General features: G+C 49.7%; 1 protein-coding gene across 1 annotated transcript in view; it reads right to left on the bottom strand.

Moving 5' to 3' along the window:
* Positions 1-584: 584 nt before the first annotated feature.
* The window catches only part of TG (thyroglobulin), a gene marked incomplete at both ends in the record, with an annotated part of 239,988 nt that continues 223,717 nt past the window's right edge, over positions 585-16,855 (bottom strand). The window contains 3 exons of the mRNA XM_079722325.1: positions 585-703; positions 1,603-1,793; positions 2,883-3,017. Of these exons, the coding sequence (XP_079578451.1) occupies positions 585-703; positions 1,603-1,793; positions 2,883-3,017 (445 nt within the window). The remainder of the gene's footprint in view (positions 704-1,602; positions 1,794-2,882; positions 3,018-16,855) is intronic.

Raw genomic sequence — 16,855 nt, 5'->3', positions numbered from 1 at the left:
AATTCTGCACCCTTGCACCTCTGCCCTCTCACACTCAATCAGGTCAATTCTACTTCCTGAAGAGTCCATGGATCTGGACCTCCCCTCCATCTCTGCCCTCACGGCCTCCTTCCAGACCACACTGTTTCTCACTCAGAAAATTGTCCCAACCCGAGTTGGTCTCCTACCTCCATTCTGGAACCTTCACAAGAGAACTCTTTCTAACACACAGGTGAGGCTGTGTCACTCTGGGGCCTGCCCTTGATGGATCCCCATTCCCTGGGTCACTGTTGACCTGCCTTTCTCTCCTTCTAGAGGGCAGGGTCCTTGCCTCCCCAGCACCCAGCAGGGCCTGATGCACAGAGGATGCTCCATCAACATTTACTGGAAGGAAACAGCAGCCTGGGATTCCAACCTCGGGGGGATTATTAAGACATAGCTTCGTGTCTCCCAGGGATGTTCTTGAATGAACAAATCTGAGTCACCAATGCTTCTCTGCATGTAGACACTTTATTGAAAGTTAGTGGCTAAGTTGGAGAATAAGGTGTCCAGGGTGGCAGCTGGGGTGAGGCTGGCAGGGTGGGGGGGTGGATCTCGGGGGCTGGTCACTTGCTGTAGGTCTTGGAGCCAACCTCTGGGAGACCTAGGAGGTCTTCTGTCAGCCCAGAGCCAAACGGCTGGTCCTCCTCTTCACTCCCTGCTGACGGCCCATCCTCAGCTTCATCTGAAACAGGAGAGGCAAGGCTGGTCTAGCCTGGCTCAGGACTCATCCTCCCTCGTCTCTTTCCCTTTGGCCCAAAGAGAGCCCAGCCTCTGATGGGAGTTCCCTACTAATGCCCTACAGAGTGACACTTCTGGGGTGGGGCACCAGACTTATCTCCTGGCTCTAGGGACATGCTAAGGGTACAATGGACTTGGGTTCATCAACTGAGAAGATAAAAGCAGAGTTGAGAGTCTAAAATGTATGTTGGGCAAAAGGTCGCTTCCCTGCTGAATGCTCCACTCTGCCCCTCCCCACGTGAAGAGCTCCTGTCACGCTGAAAACCTCAGCCCTGCACCACCTCCCCCAGGAAGCCTTCCGGGGAGATGTGAGTCCTCCTTCCTTTGGGGTCTCACTCGCTTGGGGGTAGACTTCCATCATGGCACCCAAAAAGCTGAAGGACATTTGCTGGGTTCTGTCACTCACTCCCCCAGTCTTCTGGAAGCTTCTTAGGGCACTGCTTTGATCTCTATATTCCCCGTGCCCTCATTATGATTCACTTCCTCTCAGCACCTTTGCAACAGGAAGTTCTCTTCAACAGGAAGCGGTGAAATGCCCATTTCTCCCCTGGCTAGGAATCCCTCTCCAAGATGTTTCGTCCAAGCCGCCAAGGGCAGCAGGCGTGAGGCTCAAGACCCTGCCTTCTTTCCCCGCACCAATGCTGCCGTCGGTTCCCTACTGAACCCGCCCAGCCCTCCCCACCCCGGGCCTCCCAGTGTCTTCCCCCTGTGCCCTTCCCATCCCCCATCAGAACAGGAGGCCCTTGACAAAGAGAAGCCCCCCCACCCCGAAGACTGTGAGTTCCTCACAGGAAAGGGCAATGCCAATGGCATCCCAGTAGCCCAGTGGCCCTGGATCCCTACCTGCTGAGGCCTTCAGAGACTGGATGTACTTGGACCAGAAGGAACAGTCGGCCTTTTTCAGGCCCTGTCGATTGGGGAGCGGGACACTGAGCTCCTTGTAGCTCTCTGCGCCATCACGGGGGACAAAGTCAGGCCAGAGGGATGCAAATCCAGGCGCTTTCCTGGAGAACTCATGCGGGTAGTTGGGATTTCTGGGGAAATGAGAAGAAAGAAAGAAAGTTCCCCATGAGGGAAGCTGCTCTCTCCTTTCATCACCTGGGATCACTTCCCACTTGCACATGGTCTCTGAGGACCACGTCACACATCTTTAGGTGTCAGAGCAGGAGTTGAACCCGCCCTATCTGATTCCAGGGCTGTGCTCTTAACAGCTGCATTACACACAACAGAAGTTGCAGATGCCCTGACTCACCGCTCTTAGGCCATTTCTGGACCCGGCAGTGTCACTCAGGACCTAGTGCTGCCCTTCTGACTCTCTGAATGCTCAAGAGGTCTCCGTGTCTCTTTCAGTCCTGGTGTCCTTTATCTGGACACCACAGACAGTGTCTGGAATGCCTTTGTTTGCCCAAGGCCTGTGCAGGAAGGTGGGCCAGGAGCTGGGAAAAACCTGTTGGCCACCTTCCTTTTGAAGGTCAACTTCCCTTTGAAGTTTCCAGGGGGCTGAGCACCGTGCTAGGTGAGCACTGCTTGTCTGGTGTAAAGGGAGACAGGTAAACCCCAGGGTGGAAAGGAGAGCAGGAACCAGCTCTGGAAGTGGGAATGGTGAGTCTGCTAGCTGGGCTAGAATAGAGGATTGTGGGGAGGCCAGAGGCAGACAAGGAAGGGTCTCGAGCGTCGTAACTTCATTTGATCATCTAAGACAGTGGTTCTCAACTTGGGGTGATTTTGCTTTCTAGGGGCCATTTCGCAATATCCGAAATATTTTTGTTCTCACAACTGGTACGGGGGTGAGGTGCTCCCAGCATCTCATGGGTGGAGGCCAGAGATGCTGCTAAACAGCCTACAATGCACAGGACGGCCACACGCAAAGACTTACCCAGTCCTGTGTCAACGGTGCCGAGGGTGAGAAAGTCTGATCTAGAGCCATCAAATGTGGCTGAACAAGGGAGCGTATGATTGGGATGTTTCTTTGCCAAGACTAATCTATGCAAAGGTCATTTTGGCTAGAATGGGAGGCTGAGCCGGGGAGACCAGTGGTAGGGAGGAAAGGGTGAGTCCATCAACGCAAAGTGTGGCCTTTGAGTTCAGAATGAGGGGAGGGAATGCGCACGTGGTCCACTCACCCAGATCGGATGAAGTTGGAAAAATACTGCATGATTTTCAGGGAAAGGCTTTTCTCCTCCAGAGTAAACTGCCCCTCGTAGGCAGGGTAGAAGGGAAGCCCAAAGGCATATCGAACATCTGCCAGCAATTCCAAGCTGGGAAAACACACGGAAAGAAGAAGGAGCAAAAGTTAAAGGAATAATAAACTGCTGGAAGAACCAAAGGAGCCAAAACCCAATATTCTTTGCCCAGCGAAGGTTTTTCTCTCTTTATGTTTAGGATTACTGTTTGGTGCTTAGTTTAGTAGAGATTCTGCTTGGCCCTTAGTCTAATGGCCCCACTGGGGCAGATCCATGGCAAATCTATAGGTTAAAGTGTACTCAATGCTGAGCGCCTAACTCCCTGGAAACAACATCTGTAAGTTTGTAAGCAATTTTCCAAGAGAATGTTCTCTTGACCACATTCCAACCATGATACTTAGAGTATCCGTTGAACATTTGTTTGCTCAAAACAGCCTGCATTTTCAGCCCTTCTCTGTGCTAGTCCTTGTTCATAGATGGCTTATACTTTCCAGCTCTTCAAGGTTGCTATTCATCCATGGAACCAACCCTAACACAGTGCCTGGCACATAGCTGGTCAATAATGTATATGCTGTGCTGAACTGGATATCTAATATGCAGCAGACAGGGGGGAATAAAGATTTGGAAGCCAGATGAGTGGTTTAAATGGACTGAGTTGGCACTGGGGCCCATGGGAGTCAGCACTGGGAGAAAAGCTGGAGGGACTTTACAGCTGTGTAGTAGAGAATCTGGCTTTTCCCAAGGAGAAGTCTGGTCTTTGCCCTCTGGTGTCTGGGAGGTAATCCATGTCATACCTGATACGAGTGTCTTTGTTTAGGGCAATGGCTGGCCACGCTGGACCTTCTGTAAATGTGACCTCACTCAGCAGTCTCAGCGCAGGGGCCGGCCATGCCAAAGACCAACCACGTGACTTAGGGTGGGGGGCTTTGCCCGCCGCTATGTCGCTCTTCCTTTGTCTGATCTTAATCTGCATCCTTTCCCTGTGAAGACCTCAACCACACATACAGCAGCTTCCCGTGAGGTCTGTGAGTCTTTCTAGTGAATTATCAGACCGGAGGGTGATTTGGGGAACCCCCCCGAATTGCACTTGGCGTTAGAAACGAGCACGGTCTTGGGTGGAGACTGTGTTCTCTGACCTTGTAATTGGCCTAATTTATCACAAGAGCCAATCTCTAATCTTACAGATGAAGAAGACAAAGTTCAGAGAGGTTTCCTGACTGACGCAGAGACACGCTGTAACTTGAGCAGCAGAGTCGGGTCAGGAACATTGCTCGGGAGCATGATGCTAACCAAAGGCCTGGAGGGGCCCAGGGGCTCCATCCCCGGGTCGTGGCTCCTCCAATTTCAAGCTGCGTGACTTCTCGAAAATTATTTGACCTCCCTGGTTCCCTGCTTCATCATCTATGGAATGGGTATAAAATACCTACTGCACAGGGTTGTTGTGAAGCTGGAAGTAAGATGGTGTATGCAGTAGGTACTTGAAAGCCTGGCCCACTTCTTTCTCATCCATCATCCTAAATACTTCCGGATGTAATCAACCATCTGTAAGGTATCAGCAGTGTCTCTGGCCAGGCGACCAGTGATTCTCATCCACGCTGGTGTAATGGGCAGATATACCCATTGGACAGATGTCCTGGGAAAGGGCTCAGACCAGGTGGCTCCTAGATAAAGGCAATCTGTACAGAGGCTAAACTACTCTAAATCAAGATGCAAAGTTGTGTGAATAGACAGTGTGACGTTGGCTCAGGGTGACTCACTGTGATGACCCCAGAGACGGGAAAGGGGACCCTCAAGATTAGGGATGTGAAGGGGAACATTTCAAGCCAAGAGGGGGCCTTCTCTGCTATCCCTTGCCTGCTCATGTTGGGAACCGAGGTGACCCAGCAGCGCGGGGCTGGAGCTGGAAGCCAGGTGCCTGGCCGAGCCTGGGGACTTCTGAGGGGCTCGAGAGCTGGAACTCCTCCTTTCATCAGAAGAATTATCAGCAGGTGTACATGTGACTAGTAGCAGGGCACAGAAGAAACGACACACCACTGAGTCACTCAGCTGAGACCCCGCTCTGTCACTTGTCACCCGTGTAACTTTGGATGAGTCATTTGACGTCTCTGAGGCTTAGTTTCTACATTGTGAGATACAGACCAGAGCAGCCATTGCACGTGGAAGCTATTAAAACAAGTGTTTCACAAATGCCAGGGGCTACTGTGATTATGGTTATTATGTGTGAATATCGGCCACCTCCACTGGAAGGCATCATAGAAGGAACACGAGACAGTGTGAGCCACACAGGACGGACAGCACTCGGTCAGGATGGAGAGAATAACAGCCCCAAAGGGTGATGTCTCTTTGCAACTGTTGTCAGGTACCCCGACCCTCTCAGAGCAGCTGTAAGCTTTATTTCATTCCTGAGCAGGAAGCAGGAAGAGGCAGTGGCAGCAGAATTTATAGGTCCTGGGACCCGAAGAGCCAAGTCCTTTGTCCAGCTCTGGTCAAGCTCAGACAAGAGCCCAGAGTCTGCGGCCAGCCCTCCTGAGCGCCTGTTCGGAGCTACTGTTTCCTGAGCACCCGAGATGTGCCAGGGACTGTGGTTGGTCTTTGATCAGCAACTTTCAGGACCAGCCAGGAAGTAAAGTGTATCATCTGCATCGTTTCCAGGCAAAGACCCAAGGCTTGAAAAGGTGAAGTGACACGGGAGAGCCAGGATCGGAAGCTGTTTCCCAGACCCCAAACCCTGTCTCTGTCTACTCTACCTCTGGGGGTGCAGCGCTGAGGACCAAATCAATACCCATTAATTTGGGTATTAATGCCCCAAATTCTCAGTGGTGTTTTACGAGCCATGAAAGGAAAAGGAACACAGGACAAAAACAGGCCAGGAACATAGACATTGTAAGACGGGCGATAAAAGATCTCTCACTAATACCCACGCTTGGTAGTTCACAAATCACTGTCACCTTGATTGTCTCAAGGGTCCCGTGAGTAGGTGGTACTGGAATGATTCATGGAGTTTTACACTGGAGGAAACTGAGGCTCCCGGAGGCTATTTTCCTCCCAAGGCCCTGAAACTCAGCGGCGATGCCAGGACCAGGTCTGGATTCCAAGGCCCGCTGTCCTCTTGGCCTTGCTGCATGGGGTCGTCCACCGGCGCCACTACCACCACTGGGCTGGCTGAGGTCTGTGCATCTCAGTGGCTGCATAGGAACCAGGGGAGCCCGGAGTCGCAGGGGTCGGCCCCTCCCCCTGCTGCCCCGACACCCCCGAACCCGCTTCTCCCCTGCAGTGTGTGGAAGGGAAACGTCTCGGAAGGCCCTGAAGAGAAAGTCACTTCATTCCTTTCCTACTGCTGCCCCCTAAGAAATGCCACAAACTAAAGGGCTTAAAACAACACACATGTACTATCTCACAGGCTCTGGAGTTCAAAGGTCCAGCATGGGTCTCATTGGGCCAAAATCAAGCGGTCAGCGGGCTTCATTCCTTCGGGAGTGGCTGCGGGAGAATCTGTTTCCTACTCATTGGGGGTGTGACCGAATTCAGATCCCCGAGGGGAGGGACCCAGGTTCCCGTTCTGTCGCGGGCTGTAAACTGAAGGCCATTCCCAGAGGCCACAGTTCGTGGTCCTCCTTCTCTATCCTCAAAGCCACCAACAGTCAGTGGAGTCCTTCTCTCGTCCCGTCTCTCTGACCCACTCCTCTGGCCTCTCTCCTGCTTTGGGGAACTCATGTCGTTAGATGAGGCCCAGCTGGGTAATCCTGAATCACCTCCCGTGTCAAGGTCCTTAATCTTAACCCCATCTGCCAAGACCCTTTGCTACGTAAGGTGACATATTCACAGGTAGGGTGGGATTTGGATGTGGACGTTTGAAGGGGCCATATCCTGCCTTCCACAGTGGCCTCGTCCACTGTTTCTTCCAAAGAAAGCTGTGTTCCAAATGGTGCAGTGAACAGAGTTCAAATCCTGGCTCGATCACTTAAAGCTATGAAATCCCAGAGAAGGTATACAACCTCCCTAAGCCTCGGTGTCCTCATCTGTAAAATGGTGACACAATCATGCTTCCAAACATTGAATGAGGTCTAGCAACAAAATTTTTCAAATCTCTTGCTCAGTATCTGGCTCCAATGTTCATTCCTATTTTCTTTTCCCCATGAGAACCATCAGAAAGCTTAGGAATAAGGGTCTTTAACTTGAGGGTCCATTATAGGGTTTCAGAGGACCACAAGTTCCCTGAAGTTAGGTGTAACATGCTGTGACACTGTGTATGTGCATCTTTCTTGGGAGAAGCTTCATCGTTTTCATCACGTTCTCAAGAAGATCTGTGCCGATGGTGTGATGGTAAACGCTTAATGATTGGCTTTTGCCAGTTTCCACAGTCTCCCACCATAGACAACGCCAAACTACCAAAGTGACATCGTAGAACATGCAGTTGGGGAAAGCTGTGCACCCCGGCTCCTGTGAGCACGCACGAGCTGGCTCCAGCCCACCACCCGAAGCTTACAGAGCGCTGTTTTGGGGAAAGGCCTGGCCTTCCAGCCCATCCGATCTGTCTAATTTGAGAGCTTGTTGCGTATGAGGACTGCCGCTTTGTTTTTTCCTTAGCAGGGCTGATCTTTATCAGGAGACTGGAGTTATTTCAAGCCGCTGAAGGCAGACATCTGGAGGAGCAGCAGGCAGTGGGAGCCTTGGAAGAGGGCATATGGGATCGGAGCACCAAGGCCTCAGTGAGTCTGGGCTGAGAGTCCCTGACCCTCTGGAGGAAGAAGAGGGATTTGGAGTCAGCGTCAGCAGACGGGGACACGGAAGGACACTCCAGGGACTGACGAGGTAAAAGGAGAAACTCGCTAGCTGAATGGCCGCAGTGCTGCAGGTTGAGGCAGACAGTTCATGCCTGTTGATTTGGCTTCTTGGCTCTCTGCTGGATTTGATCACTGGTATGTCCTATACCCAGACGTGTGGCACTCATGTGGGTATATGGTCACGCTGCTTTTATTTAGCTTTTCGGTGTCATTTGCTGTCTTTGATGATAACCTTCCCATCATCCTTCCCTAACCTGATAGTCACGTATCCTATCTCAGACCAGGTCTGGATCGTCCCATCGTCCCATGTGGACATGGGGTCTAGGAAAGCTCCCTGCCCAGGCTGGGTGAGCTTGGCTCAAACCCCACTTCCACCACTGACTCTTGGCTGCTCTACCTGTGAAATGGGTCTGATCATCCCTGTTCAGCCTCCCCCGTGGCATTACCAGATGCTCACAGACTGATGGTGGATGGAAATCTCTCTAAAAACTACAAATTGCCATCCAAGCAAGAGCTACTGTTGCTGGTGTTGGGACGGTACCTTTAGCCAGAGTGTGGGAAAACTGAGCAGCCACACAGTCCGGGGGACAACTGAGTGTGCGCTTCGGTTTGAGGACGTGACTACAGCTCAGCGAGGACAGTGGCAGAGCACCGCCTGGCGGGGCAGGACTGTACTTGAGTCCTATTTGCCAAATGCCTACGGTGCACCGTGCTCTGAATAGGTGCTGGGGGAAAGAGGAATAAGTCTGCCGTCCATCAGGGAGCTCACCGTCTGACAGGAAATGCAAAGAAGCCAACGTTAAAAAAATAAAATTCTGTGGGTTGCATGATAGGTAAATAGATACCAAATGATAGAATTGCTTACAAACTTCATAAAAAGAGAGAGAAAAGCAATACTACTTGTTTCAGGCAAGGGAATGGAGAGGAGTTTGTAGAGAGTCAGAAAGGAGAAATTATGGTTGATTTGTGCCCTGAAAGGTGAGTGGAGGTCTCCAGGAGTGGGTGAAGTGTGGACGGGTGTCCGGGCAGAGACTCGGGGTGTGTGAATCACAGACTGGGTTCTGCGCTTTGTACGGACGATGGGGTGGGAGGTGTGGCCTGGCACAGAGGGGTGGAGGCAGGACGGGGAGTTGTGGCGGCAGGTGATGGAGTCTCCAGCGCTCTGGGCCTCGTGTATTGTGAGAAGTGCATCACGCTGAAAAATGAAATTGGAGTTTTTCCTGATCCAGGAAAATCAAAAGTTCGGGAGCCACTCAAGTGCACGCTCGGTAAGGTCTTTAGGCTCCGGTCCTGTGAAAGGCATGAGAACTGAGGCCAGAGGAACTCAGGGCCACATCTTAAGGGATAGGGGACATTGACGGTTTCTAAACAAGCCAGTCACAAGCTGCATCTCTTTTGGAATGATTGCCGGAGCGGGCTGGGAAGAAAGCTTAGAACTGAGAAATCACAGGGTGGCTGTAGTTATCCAGGAGAGATAGAAGTTTGCTTCTTTCGACAGATTGTCCCCCCGACCTTACCTGTCAGTCTTCCTGCTCATCTTAAGTCTGCTGGTGTGAACGTGCAGGGAGGCTCAGTCTGCATTCCAGCAAGTCAAAAGCCAAAGCCACCTTTCAGAGACGATTCATGTAGAAGCTCCTGACCTGAGCTCTGTTTCCAGTATAAGAGAGGCATCACGCACGGACACTGGGGCTCGTTAGGGAGCACGGCTGAGATGGTGTCCCCAGAGGAACGCATTTGACCCTGGGCCCTGCTGACACAGTGACCTGAGCTGGGGAGCAGGGTGCGGAGAGGGACTGGGTAGGATCTTTCTTGACATAAACCGGCCACGTGTTTACCTTCCAGGGGTTGAAGAGGCTTTTGGCTGGGGCCCATTGCTCCACCCCATCTCACTGGATTGATTTGAGAGTCTGCTGTTCTGTCTGAAAGAGGAAGTTTGTTGACCTCATCCCCATAAAATATACTCCTTTTTTTTAATCTTTAGCCAGCATCTCCAGATAACTTCCTCCAAAAGAAATTAGGGAACATGGAGGAATAAAAGCCCTTCTGCTTCCCAGGATTTTTTCTTTCTTTTTTTTTTTTTCTTTTTTTTTGAGGGATTGTTAAATAACTTACAAATAGGAGCTTACAGTGTACTTCTCTTTGGGCAAAGCTAATATGCAAAAGTTCAGATTCTGCCTAGGAATTAATCAAGAAGGAATTATATGCTTTGGCTTGCGTTTTACAAAGAGATTCACTACGCAATACTTTAAATAATACAATCCCATCCCCGGCCCCAGATGAAATACTTGCAATATTTCCATAACTCCCTAAAGCCCAGCACAGCTGGATGATATATGGTTTGGCTAATCAGGCGAAGCTTTCAGCGGACTTGCTGGATTAACCTGGACATTTTATTCTCTATATGACACGTAACAACTGTTGCTCAGAAAAGGCTGAACTTTCCTGGTCCAACACATCTACTCTCACCAGGAAGTTAGATGTTTACCAACAGCCAACTGTGTTCATCACTGGCCGGTCTGTGCCAGTTATAGTTCTCCTTGTAAGTATAGAGCTGAATTAAATGCATAACATATCACGTGGATGCCCCACTTTCAAGAAACCAAAAGTGGACATCCACTTGCATTATGGTTATGGGTTTGCACAAATTTCAAAGGGAGAACTCCAAACCACATTTTCCTACTCAAACTTTTGACTCTGCACGAGAAGAACAGCAAGTAAATGCACGTTTGTACGCTTAGAGTGAAAATTAACTGTTTAAGGCATATTCATTAGTCATAAGTTCCCACTTTAATTGATTTTTTTGATTAACTAAATGACCATCATATTGGATTACAGGGTTTCTATTCTACATTCAGTTAAAAATCTGGTTTTTAGTGAGTTGTGTTATGAGTGTGAGAGAAAAGACCAAGGTGCATTCTATATAATCTGCCTTAAAAATCTCCAATGACTTTCCATCATGCTCAGATAAAATACTATCTCTTTGCTTGCCACAGCTTACAAACTCTTATGTGAACTACAAGACCCTGTCTTTTTCCCCCATATCTCCAACTACTCTCCTCCTCTTCAATAAACTCCAGGTCTGTCCTTCTTTATCCTCAAACATGTCAATCCCTTTCCCTTTCTCCTTCCTAGGGCAGTTATCTGAATTTACTCTACACATTTATTTGTGTATTGTCTGTTCTTTGCACCCTAGCCCTAGACCCTCATCAGCCCACCCACTGACTACAGTGTTAGTCCCAAGATGGTAGCCCTCTCTGTCTTACCAGCTGCTCCATCTCTAGGATCTCCATCTCAGAGAATCTGGGGCATAGAAGACAGTAATTATTTGTCGAATGAATGTTGAAGAGCATATGTAGCACAAGCCCTTATACATCATGAATTTGGCTTCAGTGTCAGAAAATGATTTACTTCCATCTTTACTGGGAAATAATCTTGTTAATCACACAGGATGTAGCCAGGCCAATGGACCCAGTTCAAGAATTCAACCACTTAATAGCTGCTTTGGTTTGCTAATTCCAACTAATTCACCAAGACAGTCAACTAAAAACATAATATTTTGAATCTGGAATGTTAAAGGCCCCTGGAATGCACAGAAACATCTAGAATGCCAATGCAGCGGTGTGCAAAATATCTTGAGTCTGGAATTGATGTCTTTGTTTTTCCAGGGTTGGGACGACTTGTGGAGGAGGAACATTACTGCCTCTTTAGTCATTCTGATAATTTTTCCTCTCAGAACCTTATTTTTCCTAAAAGGAAAATAACCCAAATATTGGCCATCTACAACACGCCAAGTATTTAATGTACATTGATTTGAATCTTCACACTATGAAGTAGATATAACTACACCTATTTTCTAGGTGAGGAAACTAAGGTGAAGGAACTTGCTCAAACGCAGACAGCTAACAAATGGAAGAAATGGGATTAACACCCTAGTTGGTTTAACCTCCAAGGATGTGTTCTTTCACTACACTGAACTGCTTTTTCCAAAATTAAAGAATGGTCCAGCATCCTACATGGAGCCTGGGTAGGTGTTTAATCCCAAGAGCCCTACCCCACTGCCCATTCAAAGTCAAGTCTCATCTCTCTAAAATGTCTCTGCACCACTGAGACGTGGGAATGACATCTCAGGACTCTGGGGACGAAGGACTTTGGAATAAGGACCTGAACACAGCACGTAATTCAAGCATGATGGCTCGCACACAGCCCCGAGGTGAATTTCCATGGGAAACGATGAACTGGTACCACCCCCAGGAATCTTAAGATGATGGGCCCCATCTCCCTCTGAAGTGGCCACAGCAAATCTTTCAGGAGCTAGTACACAAAAACCACTTCTTCTGTGCTTGCTTCCTTCCTGGATCTTGTTCATTCCAACGTGGGTTCTCCCAGTATAATACATTAAGCAGTATTAGTAGCACCTACTGAGTGCCAACTTTATGCCAGCCAGCTAGCTAGGCCGTTTGCGTGTTTTGTCTTATTCGATCCCGACACACTCCTATAAGTGTACTATCATTAGCTCCATCTATGGATGAGGAAACCAAAGCTCAGAGAGGTCGTCACTTGCCAGAGGCTCACAGTGAGTGACAGAGCCAGGATAAGCCCCCTAAGGACAGGCAACACCAGAGAGTACGTCAGTGCTCCCTTCTACACTTGCCGGGGCCTGGCTCCTGGAGGTGTGTTGGAGGGGGATCCCCCCAAACCTGGGCTGGCCACAGGGTCCTGGAGTCCGTGGCTCGTGAGTCGCAGAGTATACAATGGGGGTCCCTCCTAGGAAGACACTTGGGCGAGAGAGTCCTATGGGAGGAGCTGGTGAGAGAGAAAGACGTCAACTGTAATCAACAAGACGGCGATGCCAGGACTGGCAGGGAGGGAAGAGTCCCAGCAGAGCATGGGAGGTGGCGCCTGGACACAGCTGGGCGAGAGAGAGAACACCCACGGCCTCAGACCTAGGCGTGGACAGCAGGCCAGGGTCCTGCCTGGTGTGACCACGGGAGAGAGCCTGCCGGCCCTCCAGGTGAGCTTTGTAACAGAAGAGCCAGATGCTCTGGTTTGTGGCTCACTGCAGTCTGCCCGAGGGTCCGCGGGACCAGGGAGAGTACCTGGCGGCGGGGGAATCTTGTGTTGATTCAGGGATAAGATCTGGGGAAGGGGTCACACCTTCTCTCCAGGTGGGGTTAGTGATAACTCCCGTTTTAAGGCACGCCAGCAGTGCTTACCAACAGAGGACCATTTGGGGCCCCAAGGGGACAGTGGCCTTGTCTGGAGACATTTTCAGTTGTCACAACTGGGAAGGTGTTTCTGGTATTGAGTGGGTGGAGGCCAGGGATGCTGCTAAACAGCACAGGACGCACAGGACAGCCCTCCATGGCAAAGAGTTATCTAGCCTGACATGTCAACAGTGTCCAAGTCGAGAAACCCTGGATTACAGTCATCACTGAAAATCCGTCTTCATGAAACAGCAGGCTATAGATGGGAGCCGTGGAGGAAACTGGCTCAAAATCTCCCCAGTGAGCAGAACTGAGCAAAAGAAAGCTGCTAAGTTTTGTCCTCGTGTCAATAGTCTTGGTGAGCAAAGCTGCCAGGCACTGTGGTGTGTACAAACACATACATACACCCACACCCACACCCTAGATCCAGACACTGCACCCCTGAACCCTTCCAGCAGCCCTGTGGGACATGCACTATTACTATCCCCTTGGATAGATAAAGATGCATGGAGGCTCAGAGAGGCTAAGCAACTCGTCCAAAGTCGCACAGCGAGCAGGTGGACCTAGCCATGGCAGGCACTCAGAGGCTTTGGGTCGAAGTGGGTGCAATTGAAAGAAAACTGGAGAAAGGGCAGGAGGCAGGGTTTGAGTGCAGACTGCCGCTTACTGACTCTGTGACTGGGACATAATTCCGGTCTTCCCTGGGCGTTTGTTTCTTTATCTGTAAAATGAGTTGGATGAAATCATCTTACATAGTCTATGATTCTTTGAATCTGGATCTTAAAATTGCACCTTCTCCTCACACTCTAGATTTTCCTTTTTTTGTCTCCTCCCCCATCCATTACACTTATTCTTTCCTCACAAAAGTTGGCCCTCAATTTCAGAGATGCAAATCTCATCTACATAATCCAGGTGAGCATGCGATGCTGTGATCAATTAACAAGAGTCTGCAAGAAAGTGGTAATTTATTGTGTTTTGTTCACTAGCTATGCCAGGAAAGCTAATATATGCTCACAGACAGATGGCTGAAACCATAAGGCACGCGCATATATTTTAAGTCTGTAGGTTTCAGCCAGAAATAAATGAGAGTGTGACAGCTCCACGGCAGAGTGAGAGAGATGTCTTTTCGAGCAGAAAAGATAAACTTGCCAACAATTAAATGGGTGAGTTTCTATGATTCATTCATTCATTCAAGTATCTACTATATAGATGGCACCATATTATGGTCATGGTGGGGAGAGGTGATATAGGCCCAGAAAGATATCAAGAACGTGTTCTGATGGACAAGAATAATGAGACACTCTTACACTTGCCGTTCGCCAGGTCCTGTTCTATACACAAATGATGACAATAACCCTCTGAAGTAGGTACGATTATTCTTCTTCCCATTTTCAGTTGAAGAAATTGTCACCAAGGAGGTTAAGTGACTTGCCTTAGGTCCCTGAGCTTATAAGAGTCAAGACGGGTTTCTAACGAGGCAGTTGGCCCAGAGTCGCTGCTCTACCCAGGACACTTTCTGCCTTTGTACAGTTGACAACATCTCTGCCTGTAAAATGTTTCAGTGGCTCTGAGTGTCTCTTTCCTCCCAAACTGATAAAATGTCAGAGTCAGAAGGTGTCTGAACGGTGACTGAGCCCAGACATTTTTCATATCTCTGTAAACTGAATGACCTTGAAATTTTACTTGAAGCTCAGTTATGAAGTAGAGAGAAAGGGGCTGGGAAGCTCGGACCCTCCATCTGGCTCTCCTCCTCCCCCGGGTCCACAGAGCCCAGTGAGGAATCACTACTCCTGACCTGTCCCGCCTCCTCACTCCCATTTTGCAGATAGCAAAACCGAGCCCCAAGGAGCCTATAAACTAGGGTGGAAGAGACCCTTTCCCACCTGTCAACTGAGGTAGTTGGATCAGCTTCTGTCTTTCAGCATGATTTCCTGAGCACCTACTATGCCTCCTCTGTGCCAGGAGGGTCTCTAGGCCCTGAGGTGACCCGGGAGGCGCTCTGTGTGGTTCTGATGCATGGGCGTGGCTTCCTTTCAAGGAAGGTTCTGTGGATCAGTGCAGTGGCATCCTGTCTGTGGGTCCCCAGAGGGGCGTGAGGATGCTTTTCAGCAACAGAGAAACCCAAACTGGCCACAAGAGACTGAGGATGTGGTTTGGATTCTGTTCAAGGGTTGCTCCTCCGGGAACCACTCTGATCCCAGGTCCAGAACAGCCTGCTTTGCACCCTTGCCCCTCGGGAGCCTCCCCAGCAGGGCTGTCATGTTAGAGAGAAGGGTGGTGCTTTGGGTTGAACTCTGTCCCCCTTAAAAGATATGTCGGAACCCTGACCTCTAGGACCTCAGAATATGAGCTTCTTTGGGAATAGGGTATTTGCAGAGATAACCAAGTTTAAATGAGGTCATTGCGGTGGGCCTTAATCCAGTCTGACTGGCGTCCTTATAAAAAGGAGAAATTTGCACACAGACACACAGTGGAAAGATGTTGTCTACAAGCCAAGGAATGCCTGAGGCTTCCAAAAGCTGGGGCACGGGGTGCCTGGAGCAGATCGTCCTCTAGAGCCTCCGGAGGGAGCGCGGCTGTGCCGACACCTTGATTTCAGACTCCCGGCCTCCATAACGGTGAGACCATACCTGTTGTTCTAAACCCGCCAGGGTATGGTACTCTGTTACCGCAGCCCTAGGAACCGAATACAGGTGGGCTCAGAGCATTACTGACGCTGGTTGGAATCATATGGATCCTTTTGCTACGTTATGTTTTGATGGTTTTTGTCCTCATATAATAGGTGCAGTTCTTATTTTTTTGCCACTTGGAACTTTTGGAGTTCCAAGCTGTATGCACATGTTGACGGCTTTTGATGGACTTGCTGCAGGAGTATCGCGGCTTCTGCTACAATCTCTGCCGTAAAAGAGGGGAAGGCGGAGAACCAGATCGAAGAACTCGCGCTCTGGGCGTGAACTCCTGAGAGCCCTGGCATTTGGGAGGCGCTGCCAGAGCACTCCACAAATGGCTTCCCATGCCTGGCCTCCCTGGATGTGGTCTGGCCTCCTGGACGTGGTGGCCACGGGATTACGAGACCTCCGTTCATCTCTGTCCAAACCCTTGGCTCTTCTCACCATTCCTTCTCCCCCGAATGCCTTCCCACCAGAACCCTAGCCTGGCATGTACTTCCCTTCCCACAACCTGGAGGCAGTTGCTTGAATCTAGGAAGTAAATCAAGTTGGAATTATAAACAGTTCTAAGCAGAGAGACCGTGTGTTTTAGTGGAAAGAGAGTTCTGGGGCTCAGAGAAGCTATGAGTAGGTCACTGCTCTATAACCAACTGCTGCTTGTCCTTGGGGAAATCACGTGGAACTTCTTGAACCTCAGACTCTATCTGTAACACAGAGATGCTCTTTTCAACACCGCTGGCCTCACAAAGATGGATGTTCTGTGAAGTGTTATAAATTGAATAAGTCGTTGGGGGAAACCAGGTAAAGAGTGCTTGTTTAGGAAAACTAGAATGTTTGGGGGCCTGTATTAGTTTCTCATGGCTCCTGTAACAAATTACCACAAACTTTGGTGACTTTATAGCAACAGAAATTTACTGTCTCATAGTTCTGGAGACCAGGCATCCAAAATCAGTTTCACTGAGCCAAACTCCAGGTGTGGGCAGGGCCAGGCCCCCTCTGGAGGCTCTAGGGAAGAAGCCACTCCTCTTTCCTCCAGCTCTGGCGGGTGCTGGCATTTCTTGCTTGTGGGTGCATCTCTCCAGCCTCTGCCCCTGTGGTCACGTGGCCTCCTCTTCTATGTGTAGCGAATCTCGCTCTGTTCTCTCTTATAAGGACACTTGTGAATGCATTTAGGACCCACTGAGGTACTTCAGGATAGTTTTCCCACATCAAGATCCCTAACTTAATCACATCTGCAGGCCCCCTTTTCCTTATAA

The sequence above is a fragment of the Hyperoodon ampullatus genome (genome assembly GCF_949752795.1).
Source record: "Hyperoodon ampullatus genome assembly, chromosome: 17".
NCBI classification, from domain to species: domain Eukaryota; kingdom Metazoa; phylum Chordata; class Mammalia; order Artiodactyla; family Ziphiidae; genus Hyperoodon; species Hyperoodon ampullatus.
This window is presented reverse-complemented; position numbering and strand designations above follow the sequence as displayed.